This window comes from Eumetopias jubatus, unplaced genomic scaffold (genome assembly GCF_037043125.1).
Source record: "Eumetopias jubatus isolate StellerSeaLion01/CBP00866 unplaced genomic scaffold, mEumJub1_p1.0 scaffold_16, whole genome shotgun sequence".
Lineage (NCBI taxonomy): Eukaryota > Metazoa > Chordata > Mammalia > Carnivora > Otariidae > Eumetopias > Eumetopias jubatus.
This window is the reverse complement of record NW_028274822.1, coordinates 37,794,937-37,817,405: the sequence shown is the minus strand read 5'-3', so window position 1 is coordinate 37,817,405 and position 22,469 is coordinate 37,794,937. Positions and strand designations below refer to the sequence as shown.

The 22,469-nt window shown below is 46.7% G+C and overlaps 1 protein-coding gene across 3 annotated transcripts in view; it reads left to right on the top strand.

Moving 5' to 3' along the window:
• The window catches only part of MAPRE2 (microtubule associated protein RP/EB family member 2), a 159,467-nt gene that overhangs the window by 131,106 nt on the left and 5,892 nt on the right, over window positions 1-22,469 (top strand). For all 3 annotated transcript variants that reach the window (XM_028098137.2, XM_028098136.2, XM_028098135.2), the window contains 2 exons: window positions 16,224-16,363; window positions 20,868-21,026. In XM_028098137.2, coding sequence (XP_027953938.1) covers window positions 16,224-16,363; window positions 20,868-21,026 — 299 coding nt within the window. The remainder of the gene's footprint in view (window positions 1-16,223; window positions 16,364-20,867; window positions 21,027-22,469) is intronic.

The following is a 22,469-nucleotide window of genomic DNA, read 5'->3' as shown; positions in this document are numbered from 1 at the left end:
AGTAGAATTGATGGATCATATGGTAGTTCTGTTTTTAATTTTTTGAGGATCCTCCTTACGGTCTTCTGTAGTAGCTGCACCAATTTCCATCCCTGCCACCCTTCCAAGGGTGCCCCTTTCTCCACATCCTCCGCAGCATTTGTTCTTTCTTATCTTTTTGGTGATAGCCGCTCTGAGCAGCATAAAGCGATAGCTCATTGCGGTTTTAACTTCCATCTCCCTAATGAATGCTGATGTTCAGCATCGTCTCATATACCTGTTGGTCTTTCATATATCTTTGAAGAAATGTCTGGTCAGGTCCTCTGTCCATTTTTTTTAATCGAGATGAGTTATTTGCTTTTTTTTGCTGCTGAGTCGTATGAGTTCTTTATGTATTTTGGATATTAATCTCTTGCCAGATACATGGTTTACAAATACTTTTCCCATTCTGTGGGTTGTCTTTCCACTTTGTTGATGGTTTCTTTTGCTAAAGCAGAAGCGTTTTAGTTTGATGTAGTCCCACTTGTTTATTTGTTGTTGTTGCTTGTGCTTTAGGTGCTATATCCATATTCTGGAATTTAAAAATACTGTATGTTCAATCTTAATTTATTGCCTTCCTAACTATATCTCTTTGCATTAATTTTTTAGTGGTTGCTCTAAGAATTACAATATATATATTTATCTTTTCACAGTGTACTTAAAACGCATATTTTATCTCTTCATGTAAAATGTGGAACCCTGGCAGCCCTTCCTCCCACTGTCCTTTGTTACAGTTGTCATCTGTATTACATCCACATATATCATAAATCCCGTAAGGCAGTGCTACAACTTAGGCTTTAAGCCGGCATTGTTCAGTAAGTGGCTTTTGAGCAGATGTGCTTATTCTACATTGAAATGTGCTGTATGTATAAAATGCATGCTGGATTTGGAAAACTTAGTGTGAAGAAAATGAATATAAAGCCTCTAATAATTTTATTGATTACATATAGGAACCATAATCTGTATATATTGTATGTATTTTGCACATAAAAATTAATGTCCTTAATTTTTTTAATTACATGATTAACATTACATTTCTATGAGGCAGTACTGTTTTAAGCAATAAAAAAATTAAAAAATAGAGGGCTTTTCCCCCCAACTTTATACCATTTCCACTCTTCTTCAGTCATTCCTAAAGATCTACGTTCCCTACTGATTTCATTTCTCTTCAGACTGAAGAACTTGCTTTAGCGTTCCTTGTAGACAAGGTCCAGTGGCAACAAATTCTTTTAGTTTCCTTTCACTGTAAATGTCTTTATTTCACTTTCATTATTGAAAATTTCCGTAGATAAAGAATTCCAGCTGATCATCCTTTCTTTATGCACTTTAGAGATGTGGTTTCAGTGTCTGTGGCCTCCAGAGATAAGAAGTGCTTGCTCATTCTAATCATTCTTCCCCTGTGTGCAATACGTTGTTTTTCTCTGGGTGCATTCAGAGTCTCTTTATTTCTGGATTTCAGTAGTGTGACTGGGATGTGCCTAACCATGATTCTCTTTGAATTTATCTTGTTTTGGAGTTCATTAAGCTACTTAAATCTCTAAGTTTATGTGTTTTACCATATTTGGGAGGTTTTCAGCCATTATTTCAAATATTTTTCAACTCCATTCTCTCTGTCCTCTCTTTCTGGGACACCGTTTATCCATATTTTAGAGCTTTTGAAATTACCCCCACAGCTTCCTGAGGTGCTGTTCACTTTCTTGCCAGCATTCTTTGTCTTCTTTCGATTAGATGGTTTCTATTAATACATCTTCAGCCTTAAACTCTTTTTCCTCTGTCATCTCTCTTCAGTTGAGCATTTTTCAAATTTCAACTATTGCATGTTTTCGGTGGTAATTCACTTTCTTTCTTTCTCTATTGATATTGCCTACCTTTCTTTCACTATGACCGTATTTCACTGAGCGTGGTTATGAGATAGCTGCTTTGAAGTTCGTGTCTGCTAATTCCACCATTCTGACCACCTCATGATTGGCATCTGTTGATTTTGAGAACCTGTCACATTTTCCTGGCTCTTCACAGGTTGAGTAATTTTGGATTGTATCATAGACATTGTGGTGTTTTGTTGGGGACATTGCAGCCTTTGGTGTTTTGCTCCAAAGAGTGTTGATGTTTTTGGTTTAACAGGGACTTAATTAGAGTCCAAGTCAAGAAGTTAAATTTCACTGAGAGGGTCCAGAAGGCCTGTGCCTTCATGCAGGACTTCCTTTTCCTCATTACTGACAAAACCTATGTCTTTACTTACCTTTTGAGAAAAGTCTGCCCTTTAAACACAAATGTTGCTCTCACCCCGAAGCCATTATTTATTCCAAGAAATGCATTTTCCCATGTCTGCTCTTTAGACCAGACCAGTCCATGATGGCATTTGACGTCTCAGAGCCGTAGGGGAGGCCCAGGCAGCCTTCTTGTCCCTTCATGGTCTCCCCATCAAGATGAGTCATGTCTGTTTGTTCGTGCTCCTGCTATTAACTGCCCTCTCAGTCCCCCATCATCTAACCATATACTGTACCACCCACGTACCTGCTCACTTCTTCAAGGATCAAATGTTCGTTTTAAGAGCTCATGTAATATCAACTCAAAACAAGGAAGAGGTGCCTTTTTACTAATCTCGTAAATGGTGAGAATTGTTTTCCAGTAGATGCTAGCATGTCTTATTACATGAACACGGTCTCTTTCTCTCCATGTGAAAGTGCCCGGTGTCAGGTGCCTAGGTGGCTCAGTTGGTTAAGCGACTGCCTTCGGCTCAGGTCATGATCCTGGAGTCCCGGGATCGAGTCCCACAACGGGCTCCCTGCTCAGCAGGGAGTCTGCTTCTCCCTCTGACCCTCTTCCCTCTCATGCTCTCTATCTCTCTTTCTCAAATAAATAAATAAAATCTTAAAAAAAAAAAAAAAGAAAGAAAGAAAGTGCCCGGTGTCAGTGTTGCACCCCCTTGGTCTCCTGCTAGTAGGAAACCATCCCATTGCTAAGCTGCATTCCACGTGAGGGCTATTCATGGTAAGAAGGTATTGGTGGTTTTGTTCCTCCAGCTACACATCTATCTTATGTAAGATGTATAAGATGCACCACTGGGCATCAGGATAGTTTTCTCCTCGAAGAACAATTGAAACTGCATTTCTCAACCTGTACGGATAGAACCACAGCATACAATATGCGCAGGGCTCTGCCTTGCCAGGATACTGACTTTCTGTGAGTTTGAAATATTGAGAGCACAGACAGGAACAGAGACATGAAGAATTCAGGAGCTTCCGATAGGAATCTTCTGGTGGTATCTGAGGACGAGGCCAAGAACCTTCTTCCTAGGAACAGTCATGCATTTTTTATTGCATCTCAATGTGTTTGCTTACTGAGACAGCCTCTTTGACAGGTGATTTACTAATTCAGTGTACAACTTTTAATTTGGCTTTTTTTTTTTTAAGATTTTATTTATTTATTCATGAGAGACAGAGAGAGAGAGGGAGAGAGAGACAGAGAAGCAGAGGGAGAAGCAGGCTCCCAAGGAGCAGGGAGCCCGATGTGGGACTCGATCCCAGGAGCCTGGGATCATGACCTGAGCCGAAGGCAGATGCTTAACCATCTGAGCCACCCAGGTGCCCTAGTTTGGCTTTTTGAAATCAAAATAGGACCTAATTTTCCATAAAACTAGAATTTTTGAAAGCTTAGAGATCAAAACCTACAACCGTCACCCCTGTTTTTGAGGTGGGGAAGCTGCGGCACAGAGAGGTTCAGTAACTTGCTAGGGTCACACTCTAGAAAAGGAGTACCCGAAGTTTAAAGTTTGACCCTGTGATTCCAGAGCCTGCACTCTTAAACCATTATAATGCCTCTGAAATATCATGGATGTGGTCTTGTTTTATGTTCTTATCTCCTCCTCACACTATTCTGAACCACGGTAAATTTTCACAAACCACATTCAAATTGCATAGCCTCTGGAGGACCTAAAAGACTCTGCAGTACCCAGTAGGCTTGAACCAGAGCACATGCTGTTCAGTTTGAATGGCATTCGTTTTTTAAAATAGCAGTAATTTTTCAAGTTTAAAAACAGTCTCATGCATCCTTGCAACAGGTTCTTGGTGAGCATTACCCTACCTTCTATAAACCCATCAATGCAGGAAACATTGACTTCAGAGCAGAAATATGTATGAAGCCTGGCATACTGAGCCCCAGATGAGTGGGATTACTAATCTCGGATTTCTTAATCCTTTGATTCAAATCCTTCTCTGAGTAGATGGTCTGGGTAATTTCAGAGGGAAGAATATAATACGCCCCTCAGACAAAACTGGCATCTGTTTTGGTAGGCCATGCTCTGCTCCCTCCCACGGGACTCTGCAGAGAACCCATGGCCTCCTTTGTTGTCCCACCTGCAGCTGGGAAGCAAACCTTCCTAGTCCTTCCATAAATAGCACTGAGTCCTTTCATAACCAGCATCAGGTCATTTTTACTGCTTCCTGGGTATGTTGAAATATTAATTGGTTTTGCACTAAATTCCACAGGTTACTCTGATCATCCCTTTTCTCTCCAAAGGAATAATAACTTGGTGTTTGGCTTCTTAACCTCACAATAAAACTTGTGTGGCCTCAAAAGGCAGTGACTTAGCATTTATTCTCAGTTTCCATAAACAGAATATCACCGGTCACCCATGCACCTATTTTTCTTTCCTTTGTCACTTGGTGTGTTGGGCAGGAATAGAAAATAGTTTTGACTTTGAAGAATTTTCTAGACTCCCTTTGAATTGGGTGAACTATCAGCCAGTTCTGTCTTGTTCAATCATTTTTTTCTCCATTTGCCTGACACATAGAAGGTTCTCATTTAGAATTTGTTGAATTGATTTAAATTGAATCACTGCATGTCCATTTGGATCCAGGAAGATGCAGTCCTTAAGCTGCTATATGGCTATTTTTGATGTTCCCAGTCATCTCCATCGCATGAGGAGCCCCTTGTATTATAGCTTAGGAAATAGCATGGTGCCCTACACAGTAGCTCAGAAAAAAAATTCTTAAAGAGCAGTTCCTATTTACTGGACATGTTGTTCTTTTTATGAAAGCTTTACTTGAATTCTCATTCATTCAGTCTCTCAACATGTATTTAAGGCACTGTAAGAGGTTCTGCAGATACACCGTGATTCAAGGAAGTTACAGCCTTGTGACAAAACATGGCAATAAATAGACAGTAGCAGTAAAGTGAGGTGTATGCTATCAGGGTGTGTGGGAAGACCACCTGAGCTGGTCTTGCATGTTCTAGAAAGGCTTCCTGAGGAAGAGTGAGATTCGACTAAGACTTGCTGAATGAGTAGAAGTTAGCCAGGTCAGGAGTATGGACAGGAGCACTGCAAGCTTTCAGAAAGAGTAGAATGTTGATGTCAACAGAGAATATGCCATGTTGAGTGAAATGCACATTGTGCCGCGTGAATGTTGAGATTGTAAGGCTGCAGAAGTGAGCGGGGCGCCCTCGTATGAGTTGAGAGGTGGTCTCCATGTCGTGTTGCTGCAAAACAGCCACTACAAACTTAGCAGCTTAAAACAACACACACGTATTGTCTTCCGCCTTCTGAAGTCCAGGCCCAGCTTAGCTGTGTTCTCTGCTTGAAGGTTCCACAGGCAGCAGTCTAGGTATTTGCCGGGGCTCTGGTCTAATCAGAGGCTTAACTGGGGAGAGCTCCCTTGGGCTGTGACCGTTTCTTTGAGGCTGCAGAACTGAGGCTTCGGTTTCTTGCCAGCAGCAGCTCTCAATTCCCAAAGGCCACTTGCAGTCCCTCGCCACATGGGCTTTTCCAACATGTGTGCTTACTGCATGGAAGCTTGCTTCTTCAAGGCCAGTAGGGGGATTCTCTCTAGCATGTACACTAGCCAAACAGAGTTCTGTAGAGTACTGTCGTCATGAGAGTGACCTCCCATCACCCTTGCCGTATTCTCTCAGAAGCAAGACGCAGGTCCCACCCATAGTCTAGGGGAAGGGACTGTACGAAGGTGGGAATACCATGAGGTGAAGCTCACTGAGGGGAGAGGGTCACCTTAGGTTCTGTTGGTCACAGAGGTTTACACTTTAAAGGGGGCCGTTGGGAGTCGTTTAAAAAGTTTTAAGTACAAGTTTGCTCTTTAGTACAGAGAATTCATGGAGGGTGTAGTGTTACAGTCCAGAAGAACAGCTAAGAAGCTGTTACAACAGATCATTTAGGGGAGGAGGTTGGCCTAAACAAAGGTCATGGGCCATGTGGCTTATGGAGACTTTTTAAGGAGATGGAGTCAATAAAACTTGACAATTGGATATGAGAAGTAAAGGAGAAGGGAAGCCAAGGATAAGTGATGCCCACGTTTCTGGCTTAATGGTTGCTTGGTGGAAGCAGAGAGCCCGGAACAGGAGCCAGTTATAGAAGAGGAGAGGACTCCTGTGGGGCTCAGCCCTGGTTCTCACCTCCCTGAGCTCCAGCTGCTCTGTGGCCTCAGACCATGTCTCTCTCTCTGCAAGGGAGTCTGGGTAAGATAGTGTTAAGAGCACAGCTGACTGGCCACCATCAGAAAAACCACCTAAAGCACTGGTCTTGACAGTGGAGTCAGTAGGACTGTGTCTGTACATTATGAAGTCCTGGTGCTCCCCCCAGATAGCCATCTTAATTTGTAAGCCTTTTGCTTAAAGGACTGCTGTATGCCAGGAGCGCAGGGACACCGTGAGGTCACGGTGATGCCTTTGTGTTTTCATTCTTAGTGGTCTGGCTACGTTTGTTGGGCTGCTTCAGCCACCAGCTTTTCTTATTGCTGCAGTAAAGAGGCTGGGGGGGGTTCCCCTAAATTGTTGGGATTCTGATGTGATTGTTTTCATGGGAGTGAGGGATTCTCGCCATTTCTAGAGAGAAAACTGATCTGGGGACAATTTGAACTAAGTGACTGGTTAGCACCTCATGTGTTTCAAAGCACACTTCATTGTTACCAAGATATGAGAGGTGTGAAAAGTCAGTTTATCACAAGAAATATACCAAATTCAAATAACTATTCGGAGGTTAGATTTTTTAATAATTGAGCCATTTGAAGAGGAGTTCTTTCGTGCATTTTTTCCCACTATGAAAAATTCTCTGAAACCATAGTGACTCAAGCAGAGCCTGGAAAATACTGGAGAATCACATGATGGCTAAAAATAAGCACATCATCTCTAGCAGGGACAGTAACCAGGGCAGAAGTAACTCGGTTTTGTGAATGCTCGCACTGGCTGGATGCGCTTGGGCCCTCTTGCCCATCACAGGGGCAGGCTGTGACCGCTGGCTGGAGAAGGGGAGCCCCCCAGACCCCGGAGCGCTCGGTGCAGGGCCATCCGCACCCTTCCCAGGCTCCTGACTTTCGGTGTAGCTCGCTGGCATGCCCTCTCGGGGCAGTGTCAGTTATCAGACTGTGTAATGACCCTCGAGCAGTGAACTGGGAGGGACACGGGCTGACTCGTAGCTCCTGTCACTGCCTCCTTTTCTTCAGCCCTCCCCCTGGAATCCATAGCAGATGCTATTGATCACAGAATGTCTTTTTGTTACTGTTAATATGGCAAAGTGTAAGTTGTATACGATGGCCAGGCGTTTGGTGCCTGTTTAAGAGGGTACACAATAGGGTCGTCGCCACTGGAGCACCGTGAATGATGTACCAGAAAGAAAACTCATCTTGAGCGCTTGCTCCTCCCACCCAGGAGAATGAGGCCGCTCTGCATCTGCCCTCCACACTGCCGGGGACCATGGCACCTCTCCGCTCAGGAGCCTGCAGCGGCTTCCCTCTTCCCTCGGAAGGAAAGCCCACGTCCTAATAAGCCCAGCCTCTCAGTCCCTAGTGATCTGCCCCCCCCCACCCCCCGCCCCCAGGCTTGCTGTGCTCCAGCATCGCAGCATCCCACCTGGCTCCTGAGCAGATGAGGCAGGGCCTTTGCCTGGAATGCTCTGCTCCTGGCTTCCCCTCTCTCAGGTCTCTGTTCAAATCTCACTTTCTGCACGAGGCCCTGAAGTAAGGGTTACTCCTGCAACCGGCACGTCGCTTTCAGGAATCCCGGAAGTTGCGACTGTGGAGGTGTCACAAGAGATGGAGGCTTCTTTGAGGACTGGGACTTTGAAACCAGGCTAACCCCCCCCACACATGCCTCAGTCTCTGCTGGGCTGCTGCAGGACGCCCACCAACAGCGAACACTTAACGGTCCTTCTGAGGGGGCCTGGGTCTAGTGAGACCCATGGAAGGCTTGAGGGTCTGAGTGAGGAGTTGAGACTGGAGAGAGATGAGTGGTGGACACTCGGGTTCCCTGGAATTGGTCCTGCAAACAGCTGCTCACCCACCCCAGCCCCCGCCCAGCACTGCTCACCCCTCCCTGCCCTGCTCTACCTTTCTCTTTTCCATACCATTTACTTGCTATTTTATTATGTGATTCATTATCTAATTCCCCCTGTTAGAATCTAAATTCTACCAAGACCGGCATCTTCTGTTTCGTTCATTGATTTATCCCAGCTGCCTTTAGCTTGCCAGGTACACAGTAGGGGTTCAGTAAACATGAGCTGCGTGAATGAATGAGTCAAAGTAATTTAAGAAGGAACACAGAGACTTGGGCTACAGCCTGCTGATTTTCAAGATAGAGAGTAAATGGAGCGGGAGAACCTATGCCTTGGTGCCCACTGGTGGTTTATGGATTAAAATTTTTTATAGAGATTTTCTTGAAAATGAGTTGGATTTTCTTACTACTTCAGCAGGTTAGTTTTAATTTTGCTACTACCTAGAAATGGGAAACCTGTGTACCTCATTAGTTGAATCACCTCTCATATGCTGAGTAATAATAACGTGAGCTAACATTTAATGAGCACCTACTATGTGCCAGGCTCTTGTGTAAGAATTTTCCATGTATGAACTCATGTATTGTTCCTAACTCTGGGAAACAGGCACTGCTAGTCGGTCTTCATCATAAGGCCCGGCGGCGGCCCAAGCACACCACTCAGCCAGCAGCAAAGCCAGGACTCATGGCTGTAGGGCGCCCCCCACCCCCCCGGCTTAACCACTGCCTCCCTAAGGGCAAGATGAGGGATGACCATTTCAAGACCAGATCTTCATTCCCACATGGTTGATGTGCTTCGTGCTAGGCTCCAAGGTGCTCAGAAAAGGAGCTGCCCACTTTTACAAGCTGACACTGAAGTAGCAAAAAGGAAGAACCCACCTTGGCCCCTGGCTGCACTGGTGACAAGCCTGAAGGGCCATGACTAGTGATTTCTGAATAAAAGAACCAGCCTCTTAGTAATCTCATGAGTCGGAGCATCCCTGAACCCCTGCCGATGTTCCATTTGGACTGAACTCTAGCCACTGAGGTGCTTTTCTTTTTTGGCCCTCAGAACAGATGACAGAACCTACAAAGGGAAGGTACGGAGCCATTTTTGAAGGAAAAGGTCAGCTCTCGCATTTGCAGTAATCGTAATTGTGGTGGCGTGGTTGGTCATCGCAGTGTGACCACTCTGGTGTCCATTTTGTCACTGAGGACACCCTCTTCCTGTGGGAGTTCACTCTTCTCATCAGTCCAACCCTGTACTCTATCCCCAGCAATAACTTTTATTTTAACCAAGTTCATTATCTCAGTTAAAAATTAAAACCTATTCACCAAGGTAAAGAGGATAAGGAAGTGAGGTCGGATCATCCACAAATAACTGATCAATGTAGGTACAATGTATCTTTTGTCAAGTTTCAGGTCTGTGGGGGTTTGGTTTTGTTTTTTAAAGGTTTTATTTGAGAGCAAGAGAGAGATTGAGAGAAGGAATGGGGGGGCAGAGGGAGAAGCAGACTCCCCGCTGAGGAGGGAACCCAAAGTGGGACTAGATCCCAGGACCTCGGGACCATGACCTGAGCTGAAGGCAGACGCTTAACCAACTGAGCCACCCAAGTGCCCGGGGTTTTGTTTTTGAGCTATAATTGACATACAACACAACAGTTTCAGGTATACAACATGATTGAATATCTGTATAGACTGCAAAATGATCACCGCAATAAGTGTAGTTAACATCCATCACCACACATGATTACAGTCTTTTTCTTGTGGTAAGAACTTTTAGCGTCTCTCATACAGTGTCGTGACATATAACCACCTTGCGGTACATGATGTCCCCAGACTGACTTATTTTATAACTGGAAGTCTCTACCTTTTGACCACCCTCACCCATTTCACCCACTCCCCAGCCCCCACCTCTGGGGTTTTTAATTGAGCGAGAAGAACACGGGGGTGGAATATGCTCTCAAAGTAGAGAAGAAGCTGGGGATGACCAGAAGGCTGGCTGCTTCCTGAGTGTGTGTTGTGTGCCCGTGCACATGCACGTGCGTGTGCACATGTTTTTAATGTCTCTGTGGTTCTTGTCAACAGTATTAATGTCATATTTTTAGCTCCTCTGTTTATGACTTTGGCAGAAGGAATACGGCAGATTAAGTGAGAAGAATTTTTAAATTCCATCAGAGCTCCGGCCATGAGAGATAAAGCCAAGTAAAGTACTTTGCTTTAGCATTATGAATTCATTGGGCCTCATATGCCCAAAATATAGCATTTTCCATAAACATTAAGCTACTAATTATTGACATTAGACACAATGATACTGTGGCTTCACTAAGGCAATGAATAAGGCCACTCTTTTTTTTTTTTTTACAACTATGGTTAAAATGTCTTAGAATCATATTTATACACCAAATCCTAAAGGCATTAATTAAGACACAACTGCTCAAAGACTAGCATTGTAAATCATGTCCATATCCACTGAGTAAAGTCAGAGAATTACAGGGACTTGTACAGAATTTACTTCTATTTTCCTCGGCTTCTGAAACTCCTTTTTATTTTGAAAGGGAAAATTAGGGAGAGAGAGAAAAGCTTGAGGGAAAAACAATTCTTGTAAAACAGGACTACCACTAATTATGTTTTCAGGACATCAAATGCAGCTTGCAAAAAAATTTTTGGAATGGTTGATAGCTGCAAGGAAAAAAAAAAGTCTGTCTCTGCATTATAGCTGCAGTGCTGCCCTCCCTTTAAAAGCCATTACGTAAATGTTTTTCATGGAAGCATCGTTGAGCAAGGAGGCATGGGAAGGCACAGAAGCGAAGTCCCCGTGAACTTGGGTGCATTCCGGGCAGCAGGAAAGCAGTTACTGAGGACCCTAATCTCTCAAGGCAGGATTAGATGCTACCCAAGGACATTATTGGGTCATTTCACAAAAGTGGAACATAAATGGTAGTTTACATAAAAGTGATATATCAATGTTAAATTTGCTGACACTGATAATTACAATTTTCTCAGCACATCCTTATTCTAGTGGCCTAGGTAAACGGAAGAAGGTCCAGCACCCCAGAAGCTGGGTACCCTTCAGAGTACAGTTGTTTGAAAAGAGGCAGCGAGACTTTTAAAGTGAATAAACAAAAACATCGTTCTTAGCGGTCTAATAAGTGGGATCTACTTTAGGATACTGTTTACTCTTCTAAAAAGTAAACCATGAAATCCTTAAACAGAATGAATGAAGGAAGGATGTCATTTTCATTTTTGTAAGTTTCACTGTTTGGTATTTCTCACTGTGATAGCCGTGAGGGGTAAATTACTTCCATATCAAATGGCAGCTTGTGAGGATTTGAAGAGCTCACTTGACATTCTTTTGAAAAATGAGCTTTTACTTTAACCCTTTAATTGTGTGGGGTTTTTTTTAAACTTGAAACTTTGAGGACACTAAGATCTTCCGTGCGTCTTTCCTGTTCTTTAATTTTGTCATGCCTTCGATGGTCTGTGAATGCCCAGGTGGCTGGCCCTGCTGCTCACGCCCTCTGTCAGCAGACATTTCATTCCCTCTGTGATCACTTTCTTTCCAAACAACTAAATGAGTACTTCAAAACCCCTGACTTTAAATTTCAAATACTAATTACTTCATCTGTAATTAAATTGTTCAAATTCATTTTCCATGCCTTTTTCCAGCCTGTGAGTGACCATGCAGGGCGGGGTGGAAATGATTCTTCCATCCCGTATGTAGCAAGTACGCGTGCTGGAGTGTGGACCCCACACCCACTTCTCCACCCTCCCTGCCCCTGCCCTGTAGTACAGCAGAGGATGCCAAGTCTGATTTTCGTTGTTTTCATCGTTCTCTCCGAGAGATCCACCAGCGGCCTGCGCGTGTACCAGGTGAAAGACGGGGACTCTGTGCCCCAAACGACCTGGACAGGATCCATGAAACACACGTGGCCTTTTAAGGCCAAGACCCTGATCCAAGTTGAAGGTGGGCTCTGGCTAGAGCAACCGATGTGGTTCCTCGGGAAGAAGCTGCACCTGGGACAGCATCTGTCACCGCAGCCGCCCCGGCCTGTCCCCCCAGGAGGCCTGTCCCCCGGGGAGCATTGCGGTGTCTCCTGGCACCCCACCCCCGTTCCTCTGCCCACCAGCTTTCCCTGCTTATAGTTCTCTGCCCTGGTAACGTGGTCTTGAGGGAGGCATTGGCTTGCCCGTGACCCTTCCTCTTTGACTTTATATCCAACATTTCAGGTTTTCTTCAAGCTGCCTTTGATGATGTCCTAGAAATATAATCCTTAATAGCTTTGTTTTACAAGCAATCAGCTCCTGTTCCTTCCATGTTTTTCTTTTAAAATTTACGTGAGACTGGGTAAGGCAGGGTCCAGGAATGAGTGATGAACATGTGTCAGCTCCTGCACCAGCCCCATCGTGGCTGCTGACGTGCTTGGGGAGAAGGACCCAGCATGGGTCAGACACTGTCCGGGGGGAGCCCCTCCAGCAACGTGGGTCAGGTACTGTCGGGGGAGCCCCTCTGGCAGCGTGGGTCAGGCACTGTCGGGGGAGCCCCTCTGGCAGTGTGGGTCAGGTACTGTCGGGGGAGCCCCTCTGGCAGCGTGGGTCAGGTACTGTCGGGGGAGCCCCTCTGGCAGCGTGGGTCAGGCACTGTCGGGGGAGCCCCTCCAGCAATGTGGGTCAGGCACTGTCCGGGGGAGCCCCTCTGGCAGCGTGGGTCAGGCACTGTCCGGGGGAGCCCCTCTGGCAGCGTGGGTCAGGTACTGTCGGGGGAGCCCCTCTGGCAGCGTGGGTCAGGCACTGTCGGGGGAGCCCCTCCGGCAGGGCTGTTTCCTTCGGGAGAGACGGCGAATGTGGCGGACACTTGGCCCGGCACAAACTAGCTCGCACCTCCCTGCTCAGAGCTAAACGCTTACTGACTGAATGTCCCTACTTTGTCCTGATCCCCAGCAATAACTGAAGGTAATCTTGAAACCAAGTAAGAGCTCGCCTTGGGGGAGGCCAGTGATGTTTTTGTTTGGTTTCCCTCATGTGTGGCCGGTGCTTGTTGTCAGCAACCTTGACATTGGCATCAGCTCCTTGAGCTTTGTCTGGTAGGTTTACCTTGGATGGCTACCTCTCCTAGGAGTTGTTTTAATGTATTATAAAAACTTGTATTGAGTGTCGCCTCTCAGTCAGTCATGGAGATTGGCCTTGGGAACATCAAATGGTAAACAAAACAGATACAACCCCTACCTTGCCTCGTCTAAGTCTCATGGGAGAAGAGGCATAACGAGAGGGCCATATCATTGCAGAGCGGCAGCGTCCAAGCTGAGACCTGCAGGATGGGGCTTAGTCACTCAAAGTGGGGGAAGAGGAGTGCTTCCAGCAGAGGGGTTCCAGCCCGAATCCTGCCCTGTGGTCATGTACTCAGGAACACTGCCTCGTCCCTGAGAAAGTTGAGTGTGGCCGGGCCTGGGCGTTCTGACACCCCTGTCACTCCATGAGACCCCATGAGCTCCCAAAGAGCAGGGATCTCCTGTATGACACGGTTCATGGTAGGTCCTGGATAAGCATGTATTTAGTAAATAAGAGGTGTTGAACATCGTCTTGAAGCTGCTTTCTGTTAGACTTTATTGGTATTAAAATATGATACACTGCTTATAAAAAGGCCTGAAGTAACTTGATTTTCCAGAAGCTTTTTCCGCAGCAAGGCTGGCTGGTCCTTGCCAAGTCAGCATGTCCTCCCCCTGCCTCCTCTGCTCTTACCCATGTTGTTTTCTCTACCCTGTTGGCATGGCCTTTAGAGAGCCTGGCCAGTGGGACAGAGAAGTGATGCTCCAGGAGTGTTTTCTGTGGGCTTCTGCGGAGATAAAGGATCCTTGCAACCATATGGGAATCACGAGTGAGGCAAAGCATCAGCTGTCTAGAATCCTTGGGAAGGTCTTCTGCATAGGCGAGGTTTCCAGCTCACTGAAGATTTACCTTCAGATACTCGAACTATTTTAAGTCAGTTCCCAATTTGATTTCCATTTTAAAATATAGTAGGCCTTTTCCTGGAAATTTTTAGAAGAAAATTCTTTTTCCCTTGTAACAGATTTTAAAGGGTATGATATTGCCAGTGCTTCTTGGGGGGGTGTATGATTTTGCATTTATAACCAAGGACTCTAGGCACCTGAACTCTTCCTGTTTGCTACTTTATAATTAGGAGATCGGTTGAAACTTGTAACTACCGTCAGCACTCTTGGCTTCATTAGCCCCTGCCTCTTTCTGAGCCATTGGTACTGATAAACTGTGAAACTGGAAACCACAGAACCAAGTTGTATTTACTTGTTCATGTGTTTATTTCAATGTTTGTACCTTCACTAAATGTACGCTCAAGCCAGGCGTGGTGCTAAGTACTGGAGTTACACCAAAGTGAGGGACACTGGTTCCTTGTGCTCCAAGGGCCTTCTGGAGGAGCAGAGGGTGCGGGAGCATGGTGGGGGACTGGGCAGAGCACCTCCACCGGGCTGAGGTGCCACGTGGTGGAGACTAGTGGCCCCCCAGTAATGACCCTGCATTTCTTAATCCACGAAGTGTGTAACTGTCATTGCGTAGCTTGGGCTGCAGAGGCCACTTCCCGTGTCTGTGTCATGTTCTAGATGGTGAGTGCCTGTTAGCAGCTGAGCTTCCGGTGGGCGAGATCTGACCTGACATCAGTGACCTTCCCCCCGGTTTCTATCATTATTAGTGGTGCTGGTGAATCACTTGATTATCGGAAGGTGCTGATCCTAGACCTCCCCATTGTAAAGGCATATCTTTTTTTCCATTACAGTAAGTAAATTTTAGGCCAGTATCTTGACATGGATAAATGGCTTGTTCCCCCAAAACTTCTCACATAATGTTTTAGAGTCGGTGAGCCTTTCCTGGATCAGTTACCTTTGTTGCAAAATTGTGATTTTTCCAGTACTAACATTTCTTCTGCATTTGCTAGCAGTCCGTGTTCTGTAAAAATCTTCATATCCTCCCTCCCTCCCTTCATCATTATCAACTAGATTTTTATTTATTCAGTGCATTACAGTCCCTTAGAGCCATTATTCTTTTGATACATAAAACTGCCCCATGTGTGGCTAAGTCAGAGGCACCTTCACACTGGTCCATGCTGTTCACATTAGACCGTGAGTGCATCCTGGCTTCTTGATGCAAGGCGTCCCACCCTATACCTTCCCTGCCCCTCCCTTGGAATCCGTCACCTCTCAAGAAGCGCTCTCAGTGCCAAGGAAAATTCAAAACCAGGATGTGGGTAATAGGACTACGCGCTGCTCTGGAGAGGTCACTGCTCCCAGGCGCTGTCAGTGGCTAAACCTAGGAAACAAGAGGAAAAAAATATGCCCTTGTACTGATGTTTTTTTCTGAAGTATTCATTTGTAATCTCTTTTTTCTTGTTAATTAGAAACTCAATTATGGTGATGTTTCGAGGTTATCTAAGAATCTTTCCTCTTAAAAAAAAAAAAAATCTTAAAATCTCTTAGGATGTGTTGTTCTTATCTCTCCAGAGGGAGAAAGGACAACTTAATCCACACTGAGAGAAAAAAGTGCTCAGAAGGATTAAATAAGTTGTCCAAGTGGACCCTGTCATTGTACTGCGTGCACTTTTTTTTTTTTTAAGATTTTATTTGAGAGAGAGAGATGGGCAGGGCAGGGAGAGGCAGAGGGAGAAGCAGGCTCCCCGCGGAGCAGGGAGCCCGACGCTGGGCTCGATCCCAGGACCCCGGGATCATGACCTGAGCCGAAGGCAGACGCTTAACGACTGAGCCGCCCAGGCACCCTGTGTGCACTTTTTCTAAGTGTATGTATGCTACTTCTGTGATCGGAGGGGGTCATTAGAGGTACCTTCTGTATACTTTTTAGTAAATTCCTTTTATATCATATATTTGCAATAGATCTAAAAAGCATCCTTAATGTTGCCAGGATTTATAATCTATTCTGGTTACTTTCAGGTGCGGCTAAATCAAGTCCAGCGTCTAAGCCGGGATCCACACCTTCTCGTCCCTCATCAGCCAAAAGGGCTTCATCCAGCAGCTCAGCATCCAGATCTGATAAAGATTTAGAAACACAGGTCATACAGCTTAATGAACAGGTAACTCATCAGCCCTGGCCCAGTCTCTGAGGGGAGGTGGGGGGAGGGAGCAAACGCCTGTAAGCCTGAGGTAAGGACGGGGGGGGGGCAGTGGTTTCAAGCAAGTAGGGATTAAAGAAATTGTTCAGGCAGATAAAATCAGTGGCCCACTAGGAATAAAAGATATTAGTCAGGGGGTGCCTGGGGGGCTCAGTCGTTAAGCGTCTGCCTTCGGCTCAGGCCATGATCCCAGTGTCCTGGGATCGAGCCCCACGTCAGGCTCCCTGCACCGCGGGAAGCCTGCTTCTCCCTCTCCCACTCCCACTCCCCGTGCTTGTGTTCCCTCTCTCACTGTCAAATAAATAAAATCTTTAAAAAAAAAAAAAAAGATGTTAGAAATCACAGCTATACATTAAGACAGAAGGACAGAGGACTCAGCCCCAGGTAAATGCAGGTTCGTAGGCCAACGTCTCACTCCCCACACCGCAGGGCCGATCATAAGCTCCAGGCTAGACCACGGCCTCTGCCCACTTCTGGCCAGTCTAGATACCATTCAACACTGGAGTTAGGGTTAGTCTCTCTTCCTCCTTCCTTTACGTCAGCAGGTATTTGTCAAGCCTATTTGATGGGACAGACCCTATGCTTGGTGCTAAAAACATAATGGTAGTAAGAGAGAGAGACCTTAGACCTTCCCTTCCCTCGTAGGACTCAGAGCAGTTATCCGGGGTAGACGGATTATGCCAGCAAAGTGAATACCTAACACTTCCCACCACAGAAGTTTGATGTCACAGGAGCACCGAACCCAAAACTGGGGCGTCAGAAAGGCCACAGTTGTGTTTTAAGTTGAAAAATGTTCTTTTTTGTCTAAATATAGCTCTCCTGTCATTGAAATTTTCAATATAAAACTTTAAGTATGCTGTCTACCTAACAATAGGTATTTTTGCCTCAGATTATGTGTAGTTTAAAGGTAGTAAAATGATTGGTAGCATAAGGCCCACTGCAGAAGCCACCTCCCCTGACCCTGAGTTGAGAAGAGCCCTTTATCCCAGCTGCTCCCACCACTGGGAGAGGAGCTTTTATTCACCGTTCTTAGGCTCTTCCCAGCCAAGGGGCCGGGCCGTTCCCGGTGATTAATCTGATCCCTGATGAGCCAGCAAGAGTCTGGAAACAGTTTTTGAGATAATTGTATATTTGCAATCAGGAGTCAAGTTTAAAAGCAGGCAGTTGCTTAGCTAGGGTGTTTCTTTACAATTCTGATCACTTTAACGAAAACGGTGAAACCTGAAGTCATCCAGTGGGTAGGACTTTGATTTAGAAACTGTGGAATGTTCCACCTACCTGCCGATTCTCATTTTGAGCCCATATGGAATTTCCAGTAACAGGTTCTTTTCAAAAGGTCGGTGGGACAGCCATAATGAGCTGTGGGCCACATGCCCAAGGCTCTGAGCAAATCCGAGTAGACTTAGAATCAGGCGTGGGTCTGTGACACCTTAGACTTATAACCCTTTCTCCTTAGGAACCCAAGTTCTTTCAATATCTTTATTATCTCTTGTTCTGTCACGATCTCTCTCCTCCCCGTGGTCGTCTTCTACCACACCTAGCTAGGTTTCCAGCCTTCCAACCCAAAGTGTAACCACACAGAAACCTCAAGATCCTTCCTGCCCTCTGCCATTCGCCTTAGCCAGCTGGACCCCCTTCCTCTCCTTGGGCCTGGCTCCGTGCTCCCATTAGCCGTCTAGTTACGCAAAGAGCCTCCCATTCCCCAGGGAACCCAGCCCCACGTCCTACCATCCAAAAGTGTCACTCCAGAGGGGAGAGGGAGAAGAACAAGAGGGGCTTCCCAGTGGTCTTATAACTCCTTTATTACTTCAGAAGGGCTTCGCTCCTCCGCCTGCCCCCGTGTACATCAAGGAGGGGTGTGTCTGTTTGCCGCCCTCCCCGCGACCTGGTCCCTCAGAGGGAAGGTCACACACCCTAAATTGTGAGTGTTCATTCAGCTGTTCACTGAGCACTCACTCCAGATCCAGATCCGTGTTTCTGTGTTCTCGCTCCCTCCGTTTTCTGTCCTGGCTGACACTGGTGGGTAGCCACAGAGGCATCACTGTGCTGGGACGGAGGACTCTGGGACGAGGAAGGGCTGGGTGGAAATGCCTAGGCTGGAGAGTGAATTACAGTCATAATAGAGGAAGCGATGAGCGCCATGAACTTGAAGAATTCTCATTTACTTGGCCTCCTGCCTCTATTCAGGCGGTCTCCCATGACATACTATAAAAGTACCACTGTGCTAGGCAATTCCAGTGATAGAAATGGATCAAAAGACAGAGGGGAGGGGCGCCTGGGTGGCTTGGTCAGTTAAGCGTCCGAGTCTCAGTTTCAGCTCAGGTCATGATCTCAGGTTTGTTAGATAGAGCCCTGCATTGGGCTTCCTTCTGGGCGTGGAGCCTGCTTAAGATTCTCTCTCCCTCTCCCCCCACCCCTGCTCTATCTTAAAAAATGGGAGAAGGCAACATGACTAAAATCATGAGGGCTGTATGTGGAGAATGGGTTAGCAAGCAGGCAGTGGGGGGAGTCACTGCTGTGCCCAGGGGCCCCCGGGGGCTGGAGAGTGGGCATTGGTTGGCTTGGGCAGCAGGGCTGTGAGGACCCATGGTGTGCGGATGCTGAGAGGGAGGGGGGATTATTGAGAGAAGGGAACTTGCCCTTCTTGTCTCTTCCTCTTGACTTACTCCAAGGTCCATCCCCAGTGTCCTCTCTGGCACTCTGGCTTCTGCAGTGATACCTGAGGGTACAGCGTGGCATCGGTCTTCGTGAGTGGGCCTGTGAAAGTGGCCTTTCCTTTGCCAGTTGATCTATCCTCATACACTTCAGCCCCTGACGGTTTTTACTAGGGATGTTTATAGCTGCGCATCCATTACCTCGTGCATCTGGAATACCACCAGAGGCCAACCTGGGCTGGATATTTCTACAGAAGCCTCAGCCCTTTGTATGTTGTACAGACCAAAGCACTCTCGAGAGGCAGCAAACCTATTTTCCATGGGTCGAATGCTTCCAGAGACCCTTCTTGCCTCGTCCAGGGAGAGCTCACAGGCTCAGACACCTCAAGTGCCACAGATCTGTCTGCAGGCACCAACACAGGCTTCTGACGGACTCTGTGGCCAAGCCTCAGGAGGGGGTTGGTTTATTTTAAAACAAGGAAGGATTTCTAGAATAAGGGAAGTTTTCTTTTTCCTGTACTTAAGCTGCTGGTTGCCTTCATTTTTTTTTTTTTTTAAATAAATAACCCAACCATCATATCATCAGAAATAAGAGTGAAAGCTAGTGAATGAGGCTCAGCTGCCTTGTGAGCAGCATGTGAGGGGGTCTGCGAGGTGAACTCTGTGGGGCCATATCCCTGAGTCTTAGGCGAGGTACGCAGGAAGGGGATGGACACTGCATGTGCTCGGTGTGTGTTCCAATGGATCAGTAATTCCGGCCAGATAAATAGCATGTACAAAGGCCCAGCATTATTAGAGAAGAAAATTTCCCCTTCCAAAGGTAATTTTTGGAAATTCTGTTAGGGTAATTTCAGTACACTGAATGAGAGATTTGACCTGAGGGTGACCATGAAAGATTTAATTCATCTCCTAAAGGATATTGTCTGCATAAATCTAAATGCACAAGGGGTTAAAAAAAGAAAGGGAGGGGGAGGATTCTCAGCAGGAACAGGGTGAAGGTTTGGGCCTGTGTGTAGCTGCTATGCCCATTTGGGATTTGAGACCCAGTCTATTGACGCCACGGTCAGTGTCCCTTCAGCCCAGGTGATACTGCTTCCCCCTTCCCTACACCATCTCTGTCATCTGTATCAGAGGCCGCACAGCCCTCGAAGTTTGTGGAACCAGCCTCCAGGGGAGAAAAGGGGAATGAAGGGCTGTTTTGCTGAGGGAATGGGGCTTCCTTATCTTGCTCTTTCCCCTGCACTCCCTACAGTGTCCCCAGAGCCAGAACCAGACGAGTTAAGACCAGTCCACTTAGCCGGGCTCTCCGTCTCACCCAGTTGTCCTTGTAGCTGAGACCCAGTTTCTCAGTAGAAAGCGTTTGTCTACAGTGGCTTCAGGACATTTATGAAGGGATCCAAAATGAAGGGCGGCTCTTCCTGCAGGTTTCCTGAAGAAAGGAGGGTCCTCAAAATACATCTAGAATAACCACAGTGGCAGCCTCTCTCATCTGCCTCCCCTCCCTGCAGAGGATGAACAGGGTAGGATGTGCTCTGGCCCGTGTTAGCAGGAGAGGAGGAAAGCTCGCTCAGAGCCCGGATGCAACCGTGTCGGGCAGAACGATCCGTCCCACAGTGGTTATGAACACTCAGTTGGCAGACGGGATGACCAGAGTGCTGTTGAAGTCGGACGTGTGGCCCAGGCTCAAGCTCCATTGCACATCTCTTGTTTCACGTTTAGGGTCTTTAGAGGCAGGCGTAGTTGGCCACGTTTCTTATACTGTTTTTTGGTCTTGGTTTTTTTTTTTTCCTTCTACCCTCACTCCCTTGCAGGTACATTCATTAAAACTTGCCCTCGAAGGTGTGGAAAAGGAGAGAGATTTCTACTTTGGCAAGTTGAGAGAGATTGAGCTACTCTGCCAAGAACACGGGCAGGAAAATGATGACCTCGTGCAGCGACTAATGGAAGTCCTCTATGCTTCAGAAGAACACGTAAGTGTGAGGAGAGCCCTTGACTCCTGCCTTCTAAAGCGATGCTCTTGGTCAGGGTGCAGTGATCAGTGTGCCTTCAACTGCTGCCCTGGGATCTCTGAGAATTAGGACTCAGCCAGTGCATTTGTTATTCCCAGAGGAATAAGTATCATTATCATCTGATTCGTTGACCCATGCTTGTGGGCTGTGCATTCATGAAGTAATCTGGGAACAGATGAGTGGATGGGGGTGGGGGGAGAGTAGGAAGACTGATTGAGAAAAACAGGTATCAAGTGGTTTTCAGCTCTGAGCAGCTGAGCAACAAGAACGTGTGTAAGGATTCTTCCTGACGGAGTATGGTTAGAGGAAGAATTCGCCTAGGTGTTTTTCCCATCCCCATAAGCCCCCCCACTGCCTGTTTTTATTTCATCACTGGTTGTCTTGGTTACTCATTGCCAGTGCAGACCAGCACTATGCAACAGCCCTTAGCTGAAAAATATTTTTAGAAGGGCTCCTCTGGGGGTGTCTGGTGGCTGGCTCAGTCAGAAGAACATGCAATTCTTGATCTCAGGGTCATGAGTTCAAGTCCCATGTTGGGTATAGAGATTACTTAAATCTTAAAAAACAAAAATTTAAAAAAACGGGGGGGGGGGGGCAGCGGCCTCCTCTACGGGCAGGACCTGGCAACCAGGGCTTGCTCCTCAGGCGTGTGAGGGAGAGGGGGCGGGAGGGGGGCCCAGGATGTGGATGCTGTCCTGCTGAAGGACAGCAGCTATGAGGAACAGCAGAGGAGCAAGACTTTCAAGACTCAAGGACAGGAAGGGAAGGGGGGGTAAAGGGTAGAAATGAAGTCAGGTACCCCCAAATCTGCCTGTGCAGGGAGTGAGGGGCCCCAGCAGCAAGGCAGGAGTGGGAGCCTGCCAGAGAGCCCCCCCCACCGTGGAAAGTGGGAAGGAGGGGGCTGGGGTTTCAGGCTCTTCCCTAGGCCAGGCTGAAGCTGGTAGGAGGTCTGAGTCTGTTGGACCTGGAGCCCTGGGGCCATACCCAGGGCTCGGGGGCCAAGTTGCGTGTGTTCATACTTCGACGGAACGGGAGCAAGTCACCGGCAAGTTTACTTTATGACTTATTCCAGCCCAATACCAGACAAATGTTTACTCCATGTAAGATTTGAAATCCTAGGGATGAGATTTTCTAAAACAGCCCATGGTTTGAGGACTCTCCACCACATTTTTCATTCCCTCTCCCCAGCCCAGATTTTTTTTTTTTTTTTTTTTAAGCTTCTTTCTCAATCATCGGCTCAGACTGTAGATCTTGAAGCGCTGAGAAGCTTCCTGTCCAGGTCCCAGAGGCAGTGATGGCTTCACAAAATACAGTTCTCAGTGTTTTCAGATCTGATGGCAGAAACTTACTGATTTCTAGTGTGCCTGCACCAGCCTGAGTGCTTGGTACTCTGTCAGGTACTAC